At 38.1% G+C, this 24,877-nt stretch overlaps 1 protein-coding gene across 2 annotated transcripts; it reads right to left on the bottom strand.

Annotated features, from left to right (window-relative positions):
- Positions 1-15,810: 15,810 nt before the first annotated feature.
- On the bottom strand, positions 15,811-17,746 carry TCEAL9 (transcription elongation factor A like 9). Of its 2 annotated transcripts, none has more exons than XM_053579235.1 (3): positions 17,601-17,746; positions 17,090-17,156; positions 15,811-16,632 (listed from the first exon to the last, which is right to left on the bottom strand). In XM_053579235.1, the coding sequence occupies exon 3, from the start codon at positions 16,563-16,565 to the stop codon at positions 16,254-16,256; it is 312 nt and encodes a 103-aa protein (XP_053435210.1). In that variant the 5' UTR covers positions 16,566-16,632; positions 17,090-17,156; positions 17,601-17,746; the 3' UTR covers positions 15,811-16,253. The 2 variants fall into 2 exon arrangements, with proteins under 2 accessions (XP_053435210.1, XP_053435211.1); XM_053579236.1 differs by having other exon boundaries at positions 15,811-16,629.
- Between the last annotated feature and the right edge of the window lie 7,131 nt (positions 17,747-24,877).

Here is a 24,877-nt window from a genome sequence, read left to right as displayed (position 1 = left end):
GGTGAGGCTCAAGTCCACCAGGATACTTACTAAATTCCTGTCCCTTAACTCTCCTTCTGGATGGGAGCCTCTGTTGAAAGCTGGCTTCAGTCCGCCATCTTGTCTCCCCAGCAGACTTTCCATACTTTATAAATATTCTGCAACAAATTAGGTGGGTAGGAGAATAAGCAAGAAATTATTTTCAAAGACTAGTAAAATTAGTAATATTTTAGGTATTTTGTAGTGCAGATCATTTTTATCTATCTCTAATTGAAGTGTTGGGAAATGTTCATGTATTTTCTCTCTCTCTCTTTATCTCACACTCAAACACACACACACACACACAAACATACACACACACACTTATTCCATACTTTCCTGCCTCCTCCCCCATTTATACTCCAGAGACTCAGGCATTAGTAGCATGACAGTATCCTATACCATGTTTACACTTAGAAACAGCTTACTGGTGACTTGATGCCCCTGTCCCTTCCTCACACCTTCCTATTTGTTTACCTTCATTTTTGAGATTAGAGATGCATTTCTGATGCTGGTTATCATATGGTATTACTTCCATCTTCTAAATTATCTCCAAGGAAAATATATCCTGTTTGCAAGGAGAAGAAAAGAAAAACACTATTTTAAAAACTTGAGTTATAAAATAGTACATACAAAATTATCCTAGTTTTCTTACACATGCATAGTGATAAAAGAAAAGAAAATAGCACTTATATAAACACTTACATATGCAAGACATTATTGTATATGTATATTGATTATTGCATTGTATCCTCTAAAAATTCTGTGACGTATGTGCTAATGTAGACAGTAAAGTTAAACAACAGGGATAGGAAGTGGCAGAGCTGGAATCCAAACTCATATAGTCTGTTTTTAATTATGTGCTCTTAGCCATTATTCAGTTTGTTTATTAATAAGTATGCAATCTAGATCTCCTTCATTCTTTTGTTCTTTCACCATATCTTTGATATTGGTTGAACACTTTTCTGTGTAAGGCACTGCTTGCCCAAATCCACTTCTCAATCTCAGGACCATATTTAAGAGTTCTGATTCCCAGGAAATAGCTTTTTTATTTAACAAAAATATAAGAAATATACATTTAGTTTAATCAATATTTATTGTCTACAATGTACCAGACAAGCCTGAAGATATACACGAGAACAAAGTAGATGCAGCCTTCATATTTTCATGGAGCTTATGATTTAATGGAAAGAAATCAGAAATTGACTGTTGTAAATGCTGAAGGGGCACTTGGAGCACAAAGTAAGAGGACCTAACCCAGTTGCCAGTGAAGTCTTCCAGGCAAAAGTAATGTCTAGTAGATTGATTTCTTAAGCAACATAATGAAGAGCCCTGCAGATCTGCTCTCCAGTGAAACTGGTAAACATTATAAAACCAGACCAAACAAACAGCCATTTAAAACCTCTGAAAATGGTCTTAGGGGTCATGTAGCATATGGCTACATGGAGAAACATCTGCCAATAAAATCTATGAAAACTCCATAAGAATTGTTAGAGTCTGTGGTATTTGAAACTAGACCTCTCCCTCCCTTCCCACTCCCAGCTCATCAGACATAAACTGAATCCCAACAGGAAGATGAGAACACAAGGAATCCTCTCCCTGCACTTCCCAGTCAAGGGCTTTCTTCCTGGGAAGAAGAGTATGTCAGCAATTCTCATCCTTCCCCCAACGACCTGTTGCCAAGTCAAAGTTACGGGTGAGTGCAATTGAGAGCTGGGGACTCCTATCTTTTATCCAGTTCCTGCTGAAGTAATGGAGGCTAACTCTTGTGTATGGCACTATTGAGATTACTGGGGCCTTGATAATCCTTGGCCTGGCTTGTGAAGCATGGTTCTACAGAAGAGTAAGCTGAGAGGATCTTAGGCTACTGTTCTTCCTTCTATTGGAACATCAGCTCCTAAAGCAGGAGTGTCACTTAGACACTAGAAAGAAAGTGCTGTTGTCTCCACCACACAGAAATTATGGTATTAAAAGTTTTTTAGTTGAAATGAAAATTTCACTAGAGGAGCTCAAAAGTAGATTTGAATTGACTGAAGAAAGGATTAGTCAACTTGAAGACAGATCAATAGAGTGTATACAATACAAAAGATAATCATAGAAAAAGTGGAAAAGGTGATCAGAGAGCCCAGAGAATTGTGGAACACCTTGCAGTGTACCACATAAATGTAACTGAAGTATCAAGATGAGAGAAGAGAAAAGCAAGGGAAAGTATAAAAATAAATAGTGGCTGAAAATATCCCAAATTTATTAAAAATACATCAAGAAAGATCGACAACCTCCAAATTGGATAAACACAAGGATATTCACAAATAAAATCATCATGGTGAAAATGCTAAAAGTCAAAAAACAAGGAGAAAACCTTGACAGCAGCAAAAGAAAAATGACTCATCACATTTAAGGGAACTCTGACAAGATTAGTAGCTGGCTCTTCAGCAAATGACAAGGTGTGCAAGAAGACAGTGGGATAACAATAAAAGTGCTCCATAGAAAGAAAATTCTCAACCAATAGTCCTATATTAAACAAATCTATCATTCAAAATTGAAGATGAAATAAAGGTATTCCCACATAGAAAAAACTGAGAAAAGTTGTTCTTAGCTAACCTGCCTTATAATAAATACCAAAGGAAGAAATACTGAAAGCAAATAACCTCAGATGCTAACTAGAGTCTTACTAAAAAACAAAGAGCAACAGCAAAGATAATTATAAAAGGAATTTTTCTCCTTTCTTCTTTTAACTGGTTTTAAAAGCATTTTTTAATACGATAATATGTACTGAATGTTAGGCCTATAACATAAAGAAATGTAATATAATTACCAATAACACAACAAAGGAAATAGATAGGAGCAAAGCAGTATTGGTTTTAGGAAATTATTACAGATGGTAAAGAAATAATTATAGAAATGCAAGTAATAATTATAACACTGCTACTCCTATAACAAACCCAATAACATTTCTACATGTCATTGGAATTAAGCTAGTAAAAAAAACTTTAGGGTTCACCTTTGATGTATATTCTATGGATTTTGACAAGTGTAAAAGGACATGTACTCACCATTATACTATTGCACAAATGAACTTCACTGCACTATAAATCCTCTGTACTCCTCTTCTTTTTTCTTTATTAAATCATAACTGTGTATATTAATGCATTTATGAGGTACAATGTGCTGATTTGATGTACAATGTAGAATGTTTACATCTAACTGATTAACACAACCATCTCCTCCCTTACTTATTTGTTGTGGTAAGACATTCATACTCTATTCTTAATAGATCAAAAAACGTATCATTGCATTATTATTATTTATTTATTTATTTATTTTTTGCAGTTTTTGGCCAGGGATGGGTTTGAACATGTCACCTCCTGCATATGGGGCAGGAGGTGCCCTGCCGCTTTGAGCCATAGGCGCTGCCCTGCATTATTCACATTAGGTTAGGTCCCCTCAAATAACTTCTCTCCTCCCGGCCCAGCCCCACTCCTCCCCTCTCCTGCCTCTTCCCTCCTTCTTTCTGGACTATAGTTATGTTTTACTGTTCCTATGAATGTGTAGGTGATTCTATACTGATTTAATAGTAGTATTGAGTACATTGGATACTTTTTTTTCCATTCTTGAGATACTTTACTAAGAGGATTTTCTAGCTCCATCCAGATAAACATAAAACCACTCTGAGATATCATCGAATGTAGTAAGATTAGCCCACATAACAAAATCCTGAAACGACAGATGTTGGCGTGGATGTGGATAGAAGGAAACACTTCTGCACTATTGGTGGGAATACAAGCTAATACAGCTTTTTTGGCAAAAAGTTTGGAGAATACTCAAGGAACTAAAAGTGGACCTACTGTTTAATCCTGTAACCCCTCTACTATGTATTTATCCAATCAAAAATCATGTTACAAAAAAAAAAAAAAAAAAAAAAAAAAAAAAAAAATCATGTTACAACAAAGACATTGCACCAGAATTTTTATTGTAGCCCAATTCTTAATTTCCAAGTCATGGAAGCAGCCCAAATGCCCATCGACCCATGAATGGATTAACAAATTGTGATATATGTTCAGTATGGAATACTATGGAGCCATAAAAAGATGGAGACTTTGCATCTTTTATGTTTACCTGGATGAAGCAGGAACATATTCTTCTTCTTTTTTTTTTTAATTAAATCATAGCTGTGTACATTAATGCAATCATGGGGCACCATACACTGGTTTTATAGACCGTTTGACACATTTTCATCACACTGGTTAACAGCCTTCCTGGCATTTTCTTAGTTATTGTGTTAAGACATTTACATTCTACATTTACTAAGTTTCACATAGACCCTTGTAAAATGCACCACAGGTGTAATCACACCAATCACCATCCCTCCGCCCACCTCCCCCCTCACTCCCCTCCCTTTCCCCTTCCCCCTATTCTTAGGTTATAACTGGGTTATAGCTTTCATGTGAAAGCCATAAATTAGTTTCAGAGTAGGGCTGAGTACATTGGATAATTTTTCTTTCATTCTTGAGATACTTTACTAAGAAGAATATGTTCCAGCTACATCCATATAAACGTGAAAGAGGTAAAGTCACCATTTTTCTTTCTTTTATAAAGAAATACTTTACATTTTAATTTATTTTATTATTTTAATAAAATAGAAACAACCTCAGCATGTGACCTGAAGTTTGTGACCTTTACATTTTATTTTATTTTATTATTTTAATAAAATCATCACAACCTCAGCATGTGACCTGAAGCACAGAATGTCTCAACATTTTAAAAGCACAAAACATATGGCAAAAAAATGATTATTTCATTATATCAAGTTTAAAGATTTTTTTTTTTTAACATAGCCTTCCTGGCATTTTCTTAGTTATTGTGTTAAGACATTTACATTCTACATTTACTAAGTTTAACATAGACCCTTGTAAGATGCACCGCAGGTGTAATCCCACCAATCACCCACCCTCCGCCCACCTCCCCCCTCCTTCCACTACCTTTCTCCCTTCCCCCTATTCTTGGGTTATAACTGGGTTATAGCTTTCATGTGAAAGCCATAAATTAGTTTCATAGTAGGGCTGAGTACATTGGACACTTTCTTTTCCATTGTTGAGACACTTTTCTAAGAAGAATATGTTCCAGCTCCATCCATGGAAACATGAAAGAGGTAAAGTCTCCATCTTTCTTTAAGGCTGCATAATATTCCATGGTGTACATATACCACAATTTATTAATCCATTCGTGGATTGATGGGCACTTGGACTTTTTCCATGACTTAGCAATTATGAATTGGGCTGCAATAAACATTCTGGTACAAATATCTTTGTTATGATGTGATTTTTGGTCTTCTGGGTATATGCCTAGTAGAGGAATTATAGGATTGAATGGCAGATCTATTTTTAGATCTCTAAGTGTTCTCCAAACATCTTTCCAAAAGGAATGTATTAATTTGCATTCCCACCAGCAGTGTAGAAGTGTTCCCTTTTCTCCACATCCACCCCAACATCTGTGGTCTTGGGATTTTGTGATATGGGCTAATCTTACTGGAGTTAGATGGTATCTGAAGGTAGTTTTGATTTGCATTTCTCTGATGATTAATGACGATGAGCATTTTTTCATATGTCTGTAGGCCGTGCACCTGTTTTTTTCAGAGAAGTTTCTCTTCAAGTCCCTTGCCCAGCCTGCAATGGGATCACTTGTTCTTTTCTTGCTTATATGTTTGGGTTCTTTGTGGATTCTGGTTATTAAACCTTTGTCGGAGACATAACCTACAAATATCTTCTCCCATTCTGATGGCTGTTTGCTTGCTTTACTTACTGTGTTCTTGGCTGTGCAGAAGCTTTTTAGTTTAATCAGGTCCCAGTAGTTTATTTTTGAAACTGTTTCAATTGCCTGGGAATTCCTCTTCATAAAATACTCGCCCAGACCGTTTACTTCAAGGGTTTTCCCTGCACTCTCTTCTAGTATTTTTATAGTGTCATGTCTTAAGTTTAAATCTTTAATCCAGTGAGAGTCTATCTTAGTTAATGGTGAGAGGTGTGGGTCCAGTTTCGGTCTTCTGCAGGTTGCCAGCCAGTTCACCTAGCACCATTTGTTAAATAGGGAATCTTTTTCCCACTGAATGTTTTTAATTGGCTTGTCAAAGATCAAATAACTGTAAGTGGCTGGATTCATCTCTTGGTTCTCTATTCTGTTCCAGACATCTACTTCTCTGTTTTTGTGCCACTACCATGCTGTTTTGATCACTATAGATTTATAGAATAGTCTGGTCTATAAGGTCTGGTAGCATGATTCCTTCTGCTTTGTTTTTATTTCTGAGTAATGTCTTGGCTATTCAAGGTTTTTTCTGATTCCATAAAATAGAAGTATTATTTTCTCAAGATCTTTAAAGTATGACAGTAGATCTTTAATAGGGATTGCATTAAAATTGTATATTGCTTTGGGTAGTATGGACACTTTAACAATGTTGATTCCTCCCAGCCATGAGCATGATATGTTTTTTCATTTGTTAAAATTTTCAGCTATTTCATTTCTTAGAGTTTCATGGTTCTCCTTATAGAGATCTTTCACATCCTTTGTTAGATAAACTCTCAAATATTTCATCTTCTTTGGCACTACTGTGAATGGTATAGAGTCCTTAGTTGTTTTTTCAGCTTGACTATTGTTGGCATATATAAAGGCTACAGATTTATGAATATTGATTTTGAAACCTGAGACGCTGCTATATTCCTTGATCACTTCTAAGAGTTTTGTAGTAGAATCCCTGGTGTTTTTCAGATATACAATCATGTCATCTGTGAAGAGCAAAAGTTTGATCTCTTCAGACCCTATATGGATACCCTTGATCTCCTTTTCTTCCCTAATTGTGGTGGCTACAATTTCCATTACACTGTTAAACAGCAGTGGAGACAATTGGCAGCCTTGTCTGGTTCCTCATCTGAGTGGAAATGATTTCAATTTAACTCCATTCAATACGATATTGACTGTGGGTTTGCTGTAGATGGCCTCTATCAGTTTAAGAAATGTCCCTTCTATACCAATTTTCTCTCAAGTGTTCTGATCATGAAGTGATGCTGGATATTAACAAAAGCTTTTTCTGCATCAATTGAAAGAATCGTATGGTCTTTGCTTTTTAATTTCTTTATGTGCTGAATTGTACTTATAGATTTACGGATATTGAACCAGCCTTGAGACCCTGGGATAAAACCGATTTGGTCATGATGTATAATTTGTTTGATGTGTTGCTGGATTCTGTTTGTTAGGATCTTGAATATTTTTGCATCTGTATTAATTAGTGATATTGGTCTATAATTTTCTTTTCTTGTTGGGTCTTTTCCTGGTTTGGGTTTTAGGGAGATGTTTGCTTCATAGAACATGTTGGGTAGTCTTCCTTCTTTTTCTACATTTTGGAACAGGTTGGGTAATACAGGTACTAATTCCTCTTTAATGGTTTGGTAGAATTCTGACGTGAAGCCATCTGGTCCCGGGCTTTTCTTTTTAGAGAAGTTTTGTATGGTTGATACTATTTCAGAACTTGATATGGTCCTGTTCAACATTTCCACTTGATTCGAGTTAAGTTTTGGAAGGTGACATGCTTCCAAGTTTTGGTTCATTTCCTTCAGATTTTCATATTTCTGACAATAAAGTGTTTTGTAATATTCATTAAAGATTTTTTGAATTTCTGAGGAGTCTGTTGTTATTTTGTCTTTGTTGTTTCTGGTTGATGAGATTAGAGATTTTACTCTTTTTTTTCCTGGTTAGGTTAGCCAAAGGTTTATCTATTTTATTAACCTTTTCCAAAAACCAACTTTTAGATTTATTTATCTGTCGTATAATTCTTTTGTTTTCAATTTCGTTTAATTCTGCTTTAATTTTGGTTATTTCTTTTCTTTTACTGGGTTTGGGGATGGAATGTTCTTCCTTTTCCAGTTGTTTGAGATGTCCCATTAAGTTGTTAACTTCCTCTCTTTCTGTTCTCTTGAGGAAGGCTTACAGTGCTATAAATTTCCCTCTTAGGACTGCCTTTGTGGTCTCCCAGAGGTTCTGATAATTCGTATCTTCATTGTCGTTTTGTTCCAAAAATTTGGCAATTTCCTTCTTAATCTCATCTCTGACTCAGCTATCATTCAGCATAAGGTTATTTAACTTCCATGTTTTTGTATGAGTATGCAGATTTCTGTTGTTACTGAGCTCAACTTTTATTCCATGATGGTCCGAGAATATGCAAGGAATAATTTCAAATCCTTTAAATACAGTGAGGTTAGACTTGTGACCTAAGATGTGATTGATTTTGGAGTATGTTCCGTTGGCTGATGAGAAGTATGTGTATTCAGTTTTGTTGGAATGAAATGTTCTGTAGATGTCTGCTAAATCCAAATGTTGGATGATTAGGATTAAATCTAAAATTTCATGTGTTTGTTAGACATTTGTCTGTCATCTTTAGAGAAGGTTCTATTCATGCCTCTTGCCCATTGATATATGAGATTGTTGGCCTTTTTCCTGTGGATTAATTTGAGTTCTCTATAGATCCTAGTTATCAAGCTTTTGTCTGATTGAAAATATGCAAATATCCTTTCCCATTGTGTAGGTTGTCTCTTTGCTTTGGTTATTGTCTCCTTAGCTGAACAGAAGCTTTTCAGTTTAATGAAGTCCCATTTGTTTATTTTTGTTGTTGTTTCAATTGCCATGGCAGTCTTCTTCATGAAGTCTTTCCCCAGGCCAATATCTTCCAATGTTTTTCCTATGCTTTCTTTGAGGATTTTTGTTGTTTCATGCCTTAAATTTAAGTCCTTTATCTACTTTGGATCAATTTTTGTGAGTGGAGAAAGTGTGGGTCCAGTTTCAGTCTTTTACATGTAGACATCCAGTTCTCCCAACACCATTTATTGAATAGGGAGTCTTTCCCCCAAGGTATGTTCTTGTTTGGTTTATCAAAGACTAGGTGGTTGTAAGATGTTAGTTTCATTTCTTGGTTTTCAATTTGATTCCAAGTGTCTATGTCTCTGTTTTTGTGCCAGTACCATGCTGTCTTGACCACTACGGCTTTGTAGTACAGAGTAAAATCTGGTATGCTTATGCCCCCAGCTTTATTTTTAATACTAAGAACTGCCTTAGCTATACGGGGTTTTTTCCCAGTTCCATACAAAACGCAGAATCTTTTTCTCCAAATCTTGAAAGTACAATGTTGGTATTTTGATAGGAATGGCATTGAACAAATGTTCATCATCTCTATATATTAGAGAAATGCAAATCAAAACAACCCTGAGATATCATCTAACCCCAGTGAAAATGGCCCGCATCACAAAATCTCAAAACTGCGATGCTGGCATGGATGTGGAGAGAAGGGAACACTTTTACACTGCTGGTGGGACTGCAAACTAGTACAACCTTTCTGGATGGAAGTATGGAGAAACCTCAAAGCACTCAAACTAGACCCACCATTTGATCCTGGAATCCCATTACTGGGCATCTATCCAGAAGGAATAAAATCCTTTTATGAGAAGGACACTTGTACTAGACTGTTTATTGCAGCTCAATTTACAATTGCTAAAATGTGGAAACAGCCTAATTGCCCACCAACCCAGGAATGGATTAACAAGCTGTGGTATATGTATACTATGGAATACTATTCAGCTATTAAAAAAAATGGAGACTTTACATCCTTCTTATTAACCTGGAAGGAAGTGGAAGACATTATTCTTAGTAAAGCATCACAAGAATGGAGATACATGAATCCTATGTACTCAATTTTGATATGAGGACAATTAATGACAATTAAGGCTATGGGGGGGGAGGAAAAGCAGAAAGAGGGATGGAGAGAGGGTGGTGGGGCCTTGGTGTGTGTCACACTTTATGCGGGCAAGGCATGATTGCAGGAGGGACTTACCTAACAATTGCAATCAGTGTGACCTTGCTTATTGTACCCTCAATGAATCCCCAACAATAATAAATAAATAAATAAATTAATAAATAAATAAATAAATAAATAAAAATTCTTTGCTCAGCTTCTTCTTGGAGGATCTATCTAGCACGGCCAAAGGAGTGTTGAAATCTCTAACTATTACGGAGGTGGAGGAAATCAAGTTTCTCATGTCTGTTAGAGTTTCTCTTATAAATTGAGGTGCATTCTGGTTGGGTGCATAGATATTGATAATTGAAATCTCATCATATTGAGTATTACCTTTAACAAATATGAAGTGACCATTCTTACCCTTCCTTACTTTTGTTGGTTTAAAGCCTATTGTATCTGCAAATAAAATTGCAACCCCTGTTTGTTTCTGATTACCATTTGCCTGAAATATGGATGACTATCCTTTCACCCTGAGTCCATATTTCTCTTTTAATGTAAGAAGTGACTCTTGTATGCAGCAAATATCTGGCCTGAGTTTTTTATCCAGTCAGCTAACCTGAGCCCCTTTAGAGGACAGTTTAAGCTGTTCACATTAATGGAGAATACTGATAAATCTGGTAAAATTTTGGATATCGAGCTTTTCAAAAGTCCAGTGGACATTTTAAATCCTTTCGCCATGTGGAAGTTGGAGTCCGATCAAAAGTATCTGAGTGAGTTTACTTTGTGGTAGAGGATTGGGCTGGTCATTATGGAGGATAGGTCTGAGAATATCCTGAAGAGCTGGTTTAGTTATGGCAAATTTCTTCAACATATGAATGTCATTAAAGTATTTAATTTCTCCATCATAAATGAAACTCAGTTTAGCTGGATACAGGATCTGGGGTTGAAAGTTATTTTGCTTTAAGAGATTGAAATTCTTCTGGCTTGAAATTTTTCAGCAGAGAGATCTGCAGTCATTCTAATATTCTTCCCTTTGTAGGTAATGGATTTCTTACATCTGGCTGCTTTCAGAATTTTGTCCTTCATATTAACTTTAGTGAAGTTAATTATGTCTGCCTGAAGGATATCCTATTGAGATTGAGTCGTGCTGGGGTTCTGAAACTGTCTGCTATCTGAATTTCAGAATCTCTTGTCATGTCTGGAAAATTCTCTTTCATAATTTCGTGGAGAAGGGCCTCTGTGCCTAGCGAGGACACTTCATCAGTTTCAGGGATTCCAATGAGGCGGATATTAACCTTCTTTGAATTATCCCAAAGCTCCCTGAGAGAATGATCCATTTTTGCTCTTTATTTCTCTTCTTCTTTGAGAGTTTGGGAACGTTCTTCAATGTCAGAAATTCTTTCTTCTACTTTCTCCACTCTGTTACTGAGGGGTACTACTGTATTTTTCAGATCTTTGAGCGCTGCAAATTCTTGTTTCAGTATGTCAATGTTTTTGGTGGTTTTGTCTTTAAATTCGTTATATTCTTGAGACAACTTTTGAATTTCATTTTGAATTTCTAATTTTGAATTTTGAATTGCCGCTCAAATTTCTAATTCCAAATTTTCCTCCATTTTGTTAATCTTGTTTGGAATCCAAATTCTGAATTCGATTTCTGACATCTCAGCCAGCTTTTTATGAATGGGATCTTCCGTTACTTCTGCCATATCTTTCCTTGGGGGGGGGGTTGATGTATTCTGGTTATTCATGTTACCAGAGGTTTTCTGCTGATTCTTCCCCGTGATTGTTTTACACCATTTGATTTTTCCCCTGCAGCTTTCTCGAGGACCCTCACAGTGCTATGGCTTGAGAAACTGGGGCCCTTTTTGGTGTGGTGGGGCTAAGTGGTTCTGTCTTGTTTTCAGATGATTTCTGTTTGACCCTAGTGAAACAGTTATTCTGGGTTGAAGTCTCAGCTGTGGAGAAATACCAGCAATAAAGTCACCCTGCCTCCTAGAGTCAACAATTGAAAAAGGAAAATCAAACCTTCCTACAACCACACACCCAGGGCACCAACTGAATAGTCCTGAGATGATTGGCTCAGTTCAAAAGGTCCAAAGAAATTGTCTCAGTCAGCACCTGTCTCAGGTGGGAGAGTTTAAAAGGTCTCTGGCAACGGGATCTCAGGGGTCTGGTGACCACTCTGATATGGTTTGCTCCAGTGCTCTGTGCAGTCAGGAGGAGCAACCCAGCAAATAGATCAGTCTGAGAAGGTTGATGCCTCCTTCCCCTCCTTGCACCTCTGTCACACCCCGTCACTGATAGTCCCACAGGGCTTTGACCCAGTTGCCTGTAGTGAATAGATACTCCAGGCATTTGCACCCGACTAAATCACAAGGAAATCTATTTCTGCTCAGCCAGGCCACTGCCTTCTGCCTCTATCTAGCAAGGGAAGGTGAGGCCTGACAACCTCGGGTGCTTGATGGGGGCTGGGGGATGTTCACTCCGTTGCAGCCCTGCCCCTGATCAATGTTACTGATAGAACAGAACAGAACAACTTTGTGGGAATTTGTTTCTGTCCCTGCTAAATTCCCCTGCAGAAGACAAGCTGTTTTGAGTTCCCAGAGCCTGTGCCTCAGGCCCTGTCTAGATAGTTCTAGGCTCCTGTGTTCCTTTGTCTATAGGCTGACAATCCCCTGAGGTCGAGTTCGTCTTAGGCTCAGTAAAGTGGTCCTCTGGGTCAGCCCCACCCTGGGAACTTCCTGGCTCTGTATGTGCATTTCTAGTCCCCATGCTCCACCTGGAGCGGTACCGCCTCAGGTAAATCCTTTACTCATGGGGCCTGCATTTCCATCCCAGATCTGTTCCGTTGTGGTTGCCACCTGAGTAGATGCCCGGCCTCTTCTGGTTGCCCGGGGAGACAGAGGGTGTGGCTTCAGAATATCTGGGAGTGAGCCCTATTTTTGCTAAAGGATGGCTGCTGTTCTGCTCTTCGGGGCACCGCCACTCCGATGTGGTTCCCTCTCAGCCGACTGTCTTCTCCTCACTCCGTGCCCCATAGTCAGCACTGACCAGCTGCTGTTTAGGCCCTATCCATACCCCTCGAGAAATCACCCAAGAATCTGGACTCCTGGGGGACAGGCCTCTAGACCTCAGAGTGAGAGTGGAGGGGAGTGCTGGGAGCTCAGAGTTGCAGGTAGAGAATATATACAGTTTTATACAGTTTTATGCCTGGCAGGAGAATGCCGTGGCACCCTAGTATGGAATGTAAGTCCAGTTCTTAGAGGGTCTCTCCTGTGGAGTGTAGGTGGAGGACCTTTGAACTCTGCTCATTCGTTTGTGGGGCACTCTGAGCCATTCTCATGGGGAGGGGACTCCCATCCACTTGGTGATGGATTTTGTACCTTTTGTTTGTATCCTTGGGGTCGCAGCTCACCTCAGCGGGTTTGATGTGTGTTCTACAACCTTCTCTCCTGGTGCAGCTCTAATCCACCATGTTACTTGCTAAATTTCTGTCCTTTAAATCTCCTTCTGGAGGGGAGCCTCTGTGGAAAGCTGGCTTCAGTCAGCCATCTTGTCTCTGCCCTGTCCTGGAACATATTCTTCTTAGTAAAATATCTCAAGAATGTGCTCCTTCTTTTCATCTCACCCTCCCTGACATCCTTTGGGAACCACTGATCCTTTTACTAACCCAAAAGTATGCCTTTTCCAGAATGTCACATAGATAAAATCATAAAATGTATAGCCTTTCCATATCGGCTCTTTTCACTTGGTAGTGTGCATTTAAGTTTGCCTCATGTCTTTTCATGGTTTGATAGTTCATTTCTTCTTAGCTCTGGATAATATTCCATCGTTTTGATGTACTTCCTTTTATTTATCCATTTACCCACTGAAGGACATCTTGTTGCATCCAAATTTGGGCATTTAGGAATAAAACTACAATAAATATGTGTGTACAGGCTATTGTGTGGAAATAAATGTTCAACTCATTTGGATAAATACTAAAAAGCACAATTTCCTGGTTGTATGTAAAGAATATTTTTAGTTTTGTAAGAAATTGCCAAAATGCCTTCCAACATGGCTGCTGAACCATTTTGCATTCCCACAAGCAATGAATAAGAGATCCTATTGCTCCATATCCTTGCCATTATCCACAGCCAAAATGTGGACTAACCACGCAATAGAATAATATTTGTCAATGAAAAGGAATGACGTACTGACATAAGGTATAACATGGATGAACACAGAAAATATTATGCTAAATGAAAGAAGCTAGTCACAAGAGACCATATTTTATGTGTCCAGAACAGTGAAAATTACATAGAGACAGAAGGTAGATTAGTGTTTGCTTAGAGCTAGCTGGGGGGATAAGGGCATTGGAGGTTCATAACTGAGTATATGACATTTCCTTTTAATTTAATGAAAATGTACTAAAATTAATTGTGGTGATGGTTGCACATATCTGCAAATATACTTTTTTTAATTTATTTTTATTGTTAAATCATAACTGTGTACATTAGTACAATCAAATGGTACAATGTGCTGGTTTCATATACAATCTGAAATATTCTCATCAAACTGTTCAACATAGCCTTCATGGCATTACTTTAAGTAGGCTGTTTGGTATGCAAATTGTATCTCAATAAACCTGTAATTAAAAAGCAAAATTTATTCTGGCATCAATTAGTGGGAGTTATCCAGGGTAAGGATATAAGTGATAGTTGAGTATTTCAGGCAGGGAGAATATGGGACTCAAGACCAGAACTTGAAAGGACATGGAGCTTTGAGGAGCTGATAGGAAATTCACTTGGAAAAACACTATTGTTATTACTGTTTATTAAATATCAACTGTTTCAGATCAGTGACTAGGAGCAAGGACTTTGACCTTAGGCTGGCTTTCTATTTAATAGCTGGTAACTTTTCTTTTCCTCATTTATTTTCCTACAAAATAATAGGTAAATGATACAATACCTGGAAAAAGACTTAGAGTTTATGTAAAGGAAGAAAGACTCTGTATAATTCCGAAAGCTACTTTGACAGTTATGATGCAAAAATAATAGAATTCTCCATTGGGAACATTTTTTAAATAATGATTATTTCTTAACCACATAGCAAGAGTCTTGGCAAGACATCAAAATGCCACTCAAAGAGAAATGATCCTTGCCTTTATCAAACTAAAGGGCTTTGTCTTGATAGTTTTGGATATATGTGAAATATGTGTATATATTATACTGTACCTTCTGTCCTTCATTTTCTTTTAACAATTCATGATGAACATATAGCACATGTGGAATCTACCTCATTACTTTAAATAGTTACTTTACTCATACTATTCTGAAAATATTAAGGAAGATGTGGGCAAACTGTTGAATAGACATGTCTTGAAATACATATGGCAAATAAACACATGAAAAGACGCTCTGTACCCAAATCTATAAGACATCATGGTCCATGTGGCCCTGCATAAGTGCCTACTTAAACTGAAGAAACAGACAATCTCACCATTTGTATATAACTCAGTCCTCCAGGGGAGCTGATGAAATGTGTTGGGCTTCACTACCTGAGAATTCTAGCACATCCATAGTAGTAGGGGCCTGAAAGGTGCAGTACACTGCAGAAGGGGCAGGAATACTCATACATGACAGTATTAAGAGAGGGGATGACAGGCTGAGCAGGAACAGTAGAGGAATATTAAAGTGGCACCCACCTCATAGGTGTCTGGGTTTGTTCCTAAGAACAGATGAGAATTACTTTCTCTACCCTCCCAAATAGCTGAAACAAATCTCTTCTGGGGCTAGCATCCTGCATGGGAATGTGAAGACAAAACTCTATCAAATATAGCTCATAGTCATTACTTTATTTAGTCCTCACAAGATCTTTGTGAGATTATTATTTTACAGATAAGAAAAGATATATTCTTTTAGCTAAGAGGTCTTGTGGTACTTTGAAGTTCACATTTGCTCCTAAAATTCTGTCAACAAATATTAAGCTCTCCAGTACTTTTAGAAATAAACTGTAAGTGCTGTTGGCTGCTTTTATTGTTATAAAACTTTTATTATTTTTAGTAATAATAGTGTGTGTTCATTTTAAGAATATGGAAAATACAAATAAGCAAAAGAAGAAAAATCATTCATAATCCCACCACCAATACAATACTTTTTGTCTTTTATCCTTCACAAGTTTTTATGTGCATATATGTAATATACAAATGTACTTTTACCTTTCAAAATATGATATTCACATATTACTTATTAACTTATCATTTTATATCTTACCAGGAACCTCTTTTTTACATATTAGTAAATCTCTTTTATTAAAAGACAAAGTCTTGTAGATTGGTTCAGATGCAGATAACAAGAGATAAATCTAAAACCACTAACAGCAACAGTTTAAAAGTAGAAAGCGGGACAAAAGTTTATCAGGAAAATGCTAATAAAAAGAAACCTATATGGTATTGTTAATACCAAATAAAGATGGTGGTGAATTACATTAAATAGGGGTAAGGATGGTTTCGATTAACCTTCCAACGCATCACTATAAGTTTGTTTCTCACTCTCCTTATGTCATCTATTTCATCCACTTCTCTAAACATATCTTCATTGTTTAAATGCCTATTGTGTATATCTTCTTTAAATTCCTGGAGAGACTGAATCAGCTTTTCTTTAAAAGTTCCTTCTGCTTTTTCTTGGTCTTCTGGGTCTTCCTCCTCTGGCTTTTCCTCTGGTGTTGTCTCTTCCTCAAGCTTTGGTTCACTCTCATTTTCTGGTTTTCCTTCAATTTTTTGACAGGGTTTCATCTCGTGTCTGTCTGTCTTCCTTCCTTTATTCTTTTTTTCTGCTTTTCCCCTTTGTATGCAATTACTTCTAGGAAGCAAGAAGGAGACAGTAAGTCAAAGATTTGGTGAGCGGATAGGTGCTCTGGACGGAGGTCTCAGTATTTACTTTTTTTAAATTCACAGCTGTCAAATATTTACCAGGGAAGAAGCCCTGTCAGCAATCCAGGCTATCTGACCCCGCCCCTCTTACCTCCCTAGTTCCACCTCCTCACCTCTCTCTCCTCCCTCCAGCCTTTTCCAAGGCCGGCCTTCCCGCCTCCCTCCCCTCCCCACCATTTATTTCTACTCCAAAAGGCCTAACACAGAAACTTGCCCAGAACATTGAAGGTGGATGGCAGGGTGGGGGAGGGAGTGGGGTTAAAGGCAAGGAGCAAGGGAGGAAGATTAATTAAAAAAGGGGAAAAAGGAGGGGGCAGGAACAGTGGCGACTACAACCTTTCTTCAGCTCTCACCCACCTTCACCCCAGAATAATCCTCTCACCTACCTGGTACTGACCGGGTCAGTTTCTTCCTCTTCCTTTTCTAGCCTTGGGTCGTGCTACAAACTCAGACCTGCGGACAAACGGGAAACAGGAGGTGATGGTGGGGGTGGGGCGAGCGCTTGTACCAGAGACCCAACCTCTCAGTTACGGAGTTTCCCACCTTTTGTTTCTCCCAGTTCTCCCCGCCCTCCACTGTGCGAGTTAGCTAGTCTTTCTCATCAGACAAGGAGTGGGAAAAGAAGATATTTCTAAACTTTTTCTAACGCTGAGATGGTGTTTGGAGGAGGGTGGGTGTAGGAGAATCGGTCTTAGATGACAGAGGCTGATTATTTGTAAACTATTACAGTTCTTCTTGTCCTTCCGTCAGGACCCCTAGTCCCTTTCCCTGGGGTCTTTTCTTAAAGTTACCAAGAGGTGAGGGGGTGGAGAGCCGGACTTACCTGGCACTCTCAAGTCTTTGCCCTAAATCAGCGCAAACTAGCAATTTCCAGGCAACACCCACATTGACACCAACCTGCAAAAATCCCACAAGTTGACTTCTCCTTCCGCTGCACTCCCACGCTGTCTCCTCCACTGCTGAAGGAAGCTGGTACCCAGGCGGGAACAAGGACCAGACTAGCAGGAGGACTTCTGCACACGTCGACTCCTGGTCACATGAGATCTACGTCACCAGTGAGCTGGGTCCCCAATTTCCACTCCCACTAAAAGCGCGACAGAAATGAGCCCGCCCCCTGCTCCCTCCCTACTCTCCACTCCTTAGACATTTGGTCCTGTCAGTCTTTTCTGTTGCCTATCCCAAAGGAAAAAATGTTACTGCCTTTCTCTGATTACCAGGGAAGGACTGCCTTTTTTTCTGGACTCAATGAACTTTTTTACTCCTATCAGGAATTGTCTCTTGCAGTCTTCCACTCTCAAGATAACTACCTCCTCCAGCCTACATTCCATCTGCAATCTGGTCCTCAGCTGGTGAGGCAGTGGTTGAAAAAAAAAGCCCAAAACTTGAGTGAGATTTTTTGAATGCAATTTTTACTTTTTACTTTATGCTTAATTCTTCTATTTTTTTTTTTTTTTGAGACAGAGGCTCAAGTAATCCTCTTGCCTCAGTTTTTCTATTTTTAAGTAGAGACAGGGTCTCGCTTTTGCTTGCTCAGGCTGGTCTGGAACTTGTGAGCTCAAGCAATCCACCCACCTCAGCCTCCCAGAGTGCTAGGATTACAAGTGTGATTTTGGTGTTTAAACAGTAAGTTCTATCTTTTTATAGTGAGAAAGACAAAGACAAAAATTATTTTAGTTAAATTAGTTAATACATGTACAATGATTAGAATAGTGACCGGCATGTAGTAAGTGCTTTAAAAGCATAAGCTATTATTATAGTTATATTAGCATGTTATTTGGGGAAAAGTATTCAAAATGATGAAAAGTAATATTTGACAATAGAGCCCTGGTGGTTGTATGGTAAGGTACCTATGTTGCCTGAAGAATCGTCACTTGATGATGATTGTTAGCCCAAGTTTCTTCATCTGAAAGAAAGAAATAGCATGCAACTAGTAGAATTGATTGTTGGGAAGTCTAATTGGTAACACAAATGTAAAGCATTTGAGTCACAGGAATCCTTCAACAGAGATTGGTTACCTTTCGATCTCAATTCCTTCTTTAGTAAAAGTCACAGATTTGCCACAAAAAGTGCTTAACTCATAGAGGTAATAGTAGAAAAATAACAGGAGGTGATCTCAGCATTTATTTTTGTTGTGTGTAAACTTTGGTGTCCGTTTGTGAAGGAGAGTTAAAAGCTCAAAGAATCATGAGGAAGAAAAAAGAGCTCACCATGTGTCAATTTATTTCACTTGCTTTTCTATCACATTATTGTATCTTCTGGGAAGACCTAGAAAACCCATCTAATAATGGTTTGGGTCTGCTGGATAGAACACTGATGTGAAATTTCGGAGCTGCCTTTCTCTGCCAAACTAAGTTCTGCCAAACTTAGAACTGACTGCATGATCATAAGTAAGTTACTCTCCCTGTACTGGCTTTACATCTAAAAGAGAAAGTCACAGGCAAGTTCTCAGAACTTCAGAAAGAAGCAGGAGATTAGTAAAAGATTTGAATATATTGTCCCTAGGGAATATTAAAACATCTTGAATGGCAGCCGATGGAAGTGGTTCTAGAAGTTATTAGAATGTTCTGAAAATGGGGCAGTGCCTGTGGCTCAAGGAGTAGGGCGCTAGTCCCATATACCGGCGGAGGTGGCGGGTTCAAACCCAGCCCCGGCCAAAAACCACAAAAAAAAAAAAAAAAAAAAAGAATGTTCTGAAAATGGGCTTGGTGCCTGTAGCTCAGTTGCTAGGGCGCCAGCCACATACACCAGAGCTGGAGGGTTTGAATTCAGCCTGGGCCTGCCAAACAACAATGACAACTACAACCAAAAAAAAAAAGAAAAAGAAAAAACAAATAGCTGAGCATTATGGTAGGTGCCTTTAGTCCCAGCTCCTTGGGAGTCCCAGCTCTCTTGCCTTCTCCTGAGGCAAGAGAATTGCTTAAGCTCAAGCTCAGGAGTTTGAGGTTGCTGTGAGCTGTGATGCCACAGCACTCTTCTGAGGGTGACATAGTGAGACTTTGTCACATACACACACACCCAAAGAATGTTCTGAAAAAGTGAAGGTTCTTTGCTTGCAACTATCTCCTTTTATACTCCTAACAATTCTGCAAGGGAGATTTTCTTTCTTTCTTTTTTTATTAAATCATAGCTGTGTATATTAATGCAATCATGGGGCACCATACACTAGTTTCACAGACCGTTTGGCACATTTTCATCACTCTGGTTAACATAGCCTTCTTGGCATTTTCTTAATTATTGTGCCAAGACATTTACATTCCACATTTACTAAGTTTCACATATACCCTTGTAAGATGCACCGCAGGTGTAATCCCACCAATCCTCCTCCCTCCACCCCCCCCCCTTTCACCCTTCCCCCTATTCTTAGGTTGTAACTGGGTTATAGCTTTCATGTGAAAGCCATAAATTAGTTTCATAGTAGGGCTGAGTACATTGGATACTTTTTCTTCCATTCTTGAGATACTTTACTAAGAAGAATATGTTCCAGCTCCATCCACGTAAACACGAAAGAGGTAAAGTCTCCATTTTCTTTAAGGCTGCATCAAGGGAGATTTTCATTTCCATTTTATATATGAAAAAACTAAGCAGAGAATTTAGGTTACACGTCCCAAGATGTTATCACTGACCTCACTTTTTGAGGGTTAGCTTCTTGCCCTACTACCGATTTTTTTTTTCCCATGTAGTGATGAGACAATGGGGCAACATGTACTTAGTTGTAACCTTCACTTTAGGCCAAACTCTAAATCCTTAGAATCCCAGAGTATCTTGCCCAAAGGACCAGCAGCACAGATCTATGACCGACATATGGCTCATCTCCAGATCTGTTCTCCTAAGAATGGGCCACATCTCACTCCTAAGCCAAGAGCTAGGGGTGGGATATATGATATAGCTGGAAAGGCAGAGCCTCCTTCACATGACACGATTTGGAAAAAGGTAAAGGAAAGGGGGACTGTTGGGCCTTGGACTATGTTAAAACCCCTTGACCTGGGATTCAGCAGGTGGTCAGGATCTAGGTGGAGGGAGGGAACAAAGGAGAAGATTAGTGTGATCAAACCCAGGTCCTGTCCCCTTACCATTAGTCCCCCTGCCCTGTCTCTCATGCTTCTTTTTTGGGTAGAAGTTCATTTGGGGGTGGGGCCTGTGGCTCCGTGGGTAGGGTGCCGGCCCCATATACGGAGGGTGGCTGGTTCAAACCCTGCCTCGGTCAAACTGCAACAACAACAACAAAAATAGCTGGGCATTGTGGCTGGCGTCTGTAGTCCCAGCTACTTGGGAGGCTGAGGCAAGAGAATCACTTAAGCCCAGGGGTTGGAGGTTGCTGTGAGCTGTGTGATGCCAGGGTAGTCTACCAAGGGCAATAAAGTGAGACTCTGTCTCTACAAAAACAAAAAACAAAACAACAGGAAGTTCATTTGGTCCTCTTCAGGGTTGCTTAAGTTTCTTAACAGTGGCTATAGTCTGAAAATGAGTTCAGTGTAACCTTATCATAGTATGTTCTGCACTATACCAAAGAATTTCTCATTTGTTTCCAGGTTATGGAATACAAATCCATCTATATACTGTATTGTATTCTATGTACTGTATTCTGGACAGTACTTGGGCAATTGCATTTAAATTATGCATCTCCAGCTCAGTGCCTAAAGCTCAGTGCCTAGGGTGCCAGCCACATACACCAGAGCTGGAGGGTTCGAATCCAGCCCGGGCCTGCCAGACAACAATGACAACTACAACCAAAAAATAGCTGGGCGTTGTGGTGGGCGCCTGTAGTCCAGCTACTCCGGAGTCAGAGGCAAGAGACTCGGTCAAGCCCAAGAGTTTGAGGTTGCTGTGAGCTGTGATGCCACAGTACTCTACTGAAGGCGACATAGTGAGACTGTCTCAAAAAAAAAAAAATGCATCTCCTTTGAGCACGTAAGTCCATAAGTGTTCACCCTAGGAAAATATTTAATGGTAGTCACAATAAGTTACTGTAACAAAGTTTGTAGACCTGAATGCTTAGCATCAACCCTTCAGCTTTGACCTGAATATACAATGAGAAGCCACAAGCAAAAAGCAGCAACGAAGGGACAGAAAGAAAGAGAAAATTGTTCTACTCCCAAGCATGTGTACATTCTTATGACACTAGAATTCTCCTGGATGATTTTGTTAGATGAAGACAGCAGACTTCATAATTCTGTTAAAACAATTCAAATTGTAAAGATGGTATGTACTATTAGGAAGTAGAAAATGACTCTCTGCATATTCAACACAATTACTTATAATGAAAACAATTACAAAGCAAATTAAATGTCTTACAACAGGGATAAAGTTAAAATTAATTATGTAACCCATATAGAATTCTAAGAAACATTGAGGTTGTAATGGATTAAATGTTTGTGTGCCCTCCAAGTTCTTATATTGAGACCTAATCCCTAAAGTGATGGTAGCTTACTATGATCTTACTCTTAAGGTGGGGCCTTTGGGAAGTAGAAAATTAGGTCCTAAGTATGGAGTCCTCATAAATGGAATTAATATCCCTATAGAAATAGGCCTGAAGGACCATGCTTCTTCACTATTTGCTCTCTGTCCTGTGATGACACAAAGAGGAGATGGCCATCTGCAAAACAAGAAGCAGGCCATCGTCAGACACAGGATTTGCTGGTATCTTGATATTGGACTTCTCAGCATCCAGAATGGTGAGAAATAGATGTTTATACTACCAGTATTATAGTAATTTGTTACAGCAGACTGAACTAAGACCGAGATCTACTGAGAACAGAAATGAGAGTTAATTTTTTCAAAAATTTTCCTCAGAGTTGGTGAAAAATAAGTATTTACATGCTCTGCAAGAATATAAACTACCACAATATTTTTGGAGTCATTCTGGCAATATCAAACTTTAAAATGTATGTCCTTTTGAACATATCAGTTGCTTTTGTAGGGGTTTACCATACATAAATACTCTAATGCCAAATATGAAAATTGTGGTAGTTGTGATTTTTTTTAAAGGAATAATGAAACTTAGATTTTGTTAAAAGAGACTGGGTTAAGAAAAGTTTGATCATTCATATAAAGTAATACTATACAGTGATGAAAAATGATATGGAGTTACATTTTCTCACATAAAAATGTCCAATGTATATCATTAAGCAAAAAAGGCAAATTGAAAATTAATGTATGTATTACATTCTTGTAACAGAATACATATATTTATTTTTCCATATTTAAAATATGAGTATATAATTAAATTCCACTCCAACATAAGTAAAGTCCACAAAATTGATTCCTGTAAAATTTTAGATTATGTTACTGAGCCTAATTGGTTAGCTGGCTGCCCAACCTAAATTCATCAAGGACTCAGCTGCGCTTTGGTGCCACAAACAGTTGTTCACTGAGCACTCAGGCTTAAATATCATCCATCTATTTTACCCTCCCCCTACTCCCACCTTCAATCATGTTGTACCCTAAGTCAACTTATTGCAGGATCTTATTGAATCATTAGAAATGTGGATAAATATGTACTGAACTATCATCATAGGATATATTTAAGAATGAGTATTTAATATAAAAAAATTTTACTTTCTAATTGTTGCATTTATATATTTAAAATTTATATTTAATAGGCATATATTCAGAATAATAACTGAGATAAATCTTTGGAGATATAGAAAATAAGATATCTGAAAAATGTAAGATAGTTATATATTTATTGAAATGAAAGCTTTATAATATATTGGTACAAACAGTAAACTGCAGAGCATCTCATTTTTAAAAAGATATGCATATTTATGCATGCATAGAAAATATTATGGAATAATTTACACCAAAGTATTAGAAGTGGATATGATTGGGTGGTTGGTGGGCTTATGGATGATATATATATATTCTTTTATTACTTTTTTTGTAGACTGTCTCACATTTTCTCAGGGGTTATGTGTAACTTTTGCAATTAAAGCAAAGCCTGGAAATGGTATGATCTTATTTTATAACACATATTTCATTTACATCTCTGTAGCTGAGCAAGATCAGAATTAAGAGCATTTACTACCTGCTTGAGGCTTAGGGTCTTTGCAATGGTTGAATCCCTCACATTTGCTTCTCTTGCCCTGCTGATGTTGAGGAAGAGCTACATATTTATTACCAGTATGCCTTAGAAATGAGGCTTTCCTCCCTTCCTCTGACTGTCCCTGCTTCCAATCAAGTTTGCAATGATCAAGCTTTTGGCATTATTAAGTTATTAACATGAGAAAGAGGGTAACTCTTTCCTAAATTTAAACTATTGAAAAATAGTTTTTCTAGGAAAGTTTTTTTTTTTTTGTAGTTGTCATTGTGTTTAGCAGGCTCAGGCTGGACTCAAACCCTCCAGCTTCAGTATATGTTGCCAGAGCCCTAACCACTGAGCTTTGTGTGCCAAGCTATGGAAAATATTTTTGCTAGAAAAAGTAACATTTATGTCAATAATACAATAAGCATATTTAAAAATATTACTCTTAGTTCTCAATTAAATTATATATGTAAATATGTATATATGCACACATATATGAATAGAAAAGAATTTCTATTTCTGGGCTTGGCACCCGTAGCACAGTAGTTACGATGCCAGCCACATACACCAAGGCTGGTGGGTTTGAAACTGGCCAGGGCCAGCCAAACAGCAATGCAACAAAAAATAGCTGGGCATTTGGCGGGTGCCTTAGTCCCAGCTACTTGGGAGGCTGAAGCAAGAGAATTGCTTAAGCCCAAGAGTTGGAGGTTGTTGTAAGCTATGATACCATGCCTTTTTACTGAGGGTGACACAGTGAGACTCTGTCTCAAAAAAAAAAAAAAATTTCTCTTTCTAGCTTTTGCTTAACATGTGGCTTTTATCTATAGTTCTCTGATTTTTTTTTCCCAGTGAAAATATTTTACTTTTGCAAATAAAAGCAATACATATTATTTTAAAGCGGGTCATATAATGTATATCAAATTAGCCTAGGTATATTTCAAAATACAGATAGAAGAAAAGAAAACCCTCAAAAATCTACACTCAATTTATTTGATGACTTTTTATTTATTTTTTTTTTCATTTTATTTTTTTTTATTAAATCATAGCTGTGTACATCAATATGATCATGGGGCATCATACACTTGTTTCATAGAATATTTGACACATTTTCATCTCATTAGTTGACATAGGCCTCCTGGCATCATGCTAGTTA

Source organism: Nycticebus coucang, chromosome X (assembly GCF_027406575.1).
Source record: "Nycticebus coucang isolate mNycCou1 chromosome X, mNycCou1.pri, whole genome shotgun sequence".
Classification (NCBI taxonomy): Eukaryota; Metazoa; Chordata; class Mammalia; order Primates; family Lorisidae; genus Nycticebus; species Nycticebus coucang.
The sequence above is the reverse complement of the archived record's forward strand: the minus strand, read 5'-3'. Positions and strand labels throughout refer to the sequence as shown.

What these genes read in the sequence shown, in the direction of transcription:
- TCEAL9 (XM_053579235.1), bottom strand. Translation starts at nt 16,565, where the DNA reads ATGAAACCCTGTCAAAAAATTGAAGGAAAACCAGAAAATGAGAGTGAA.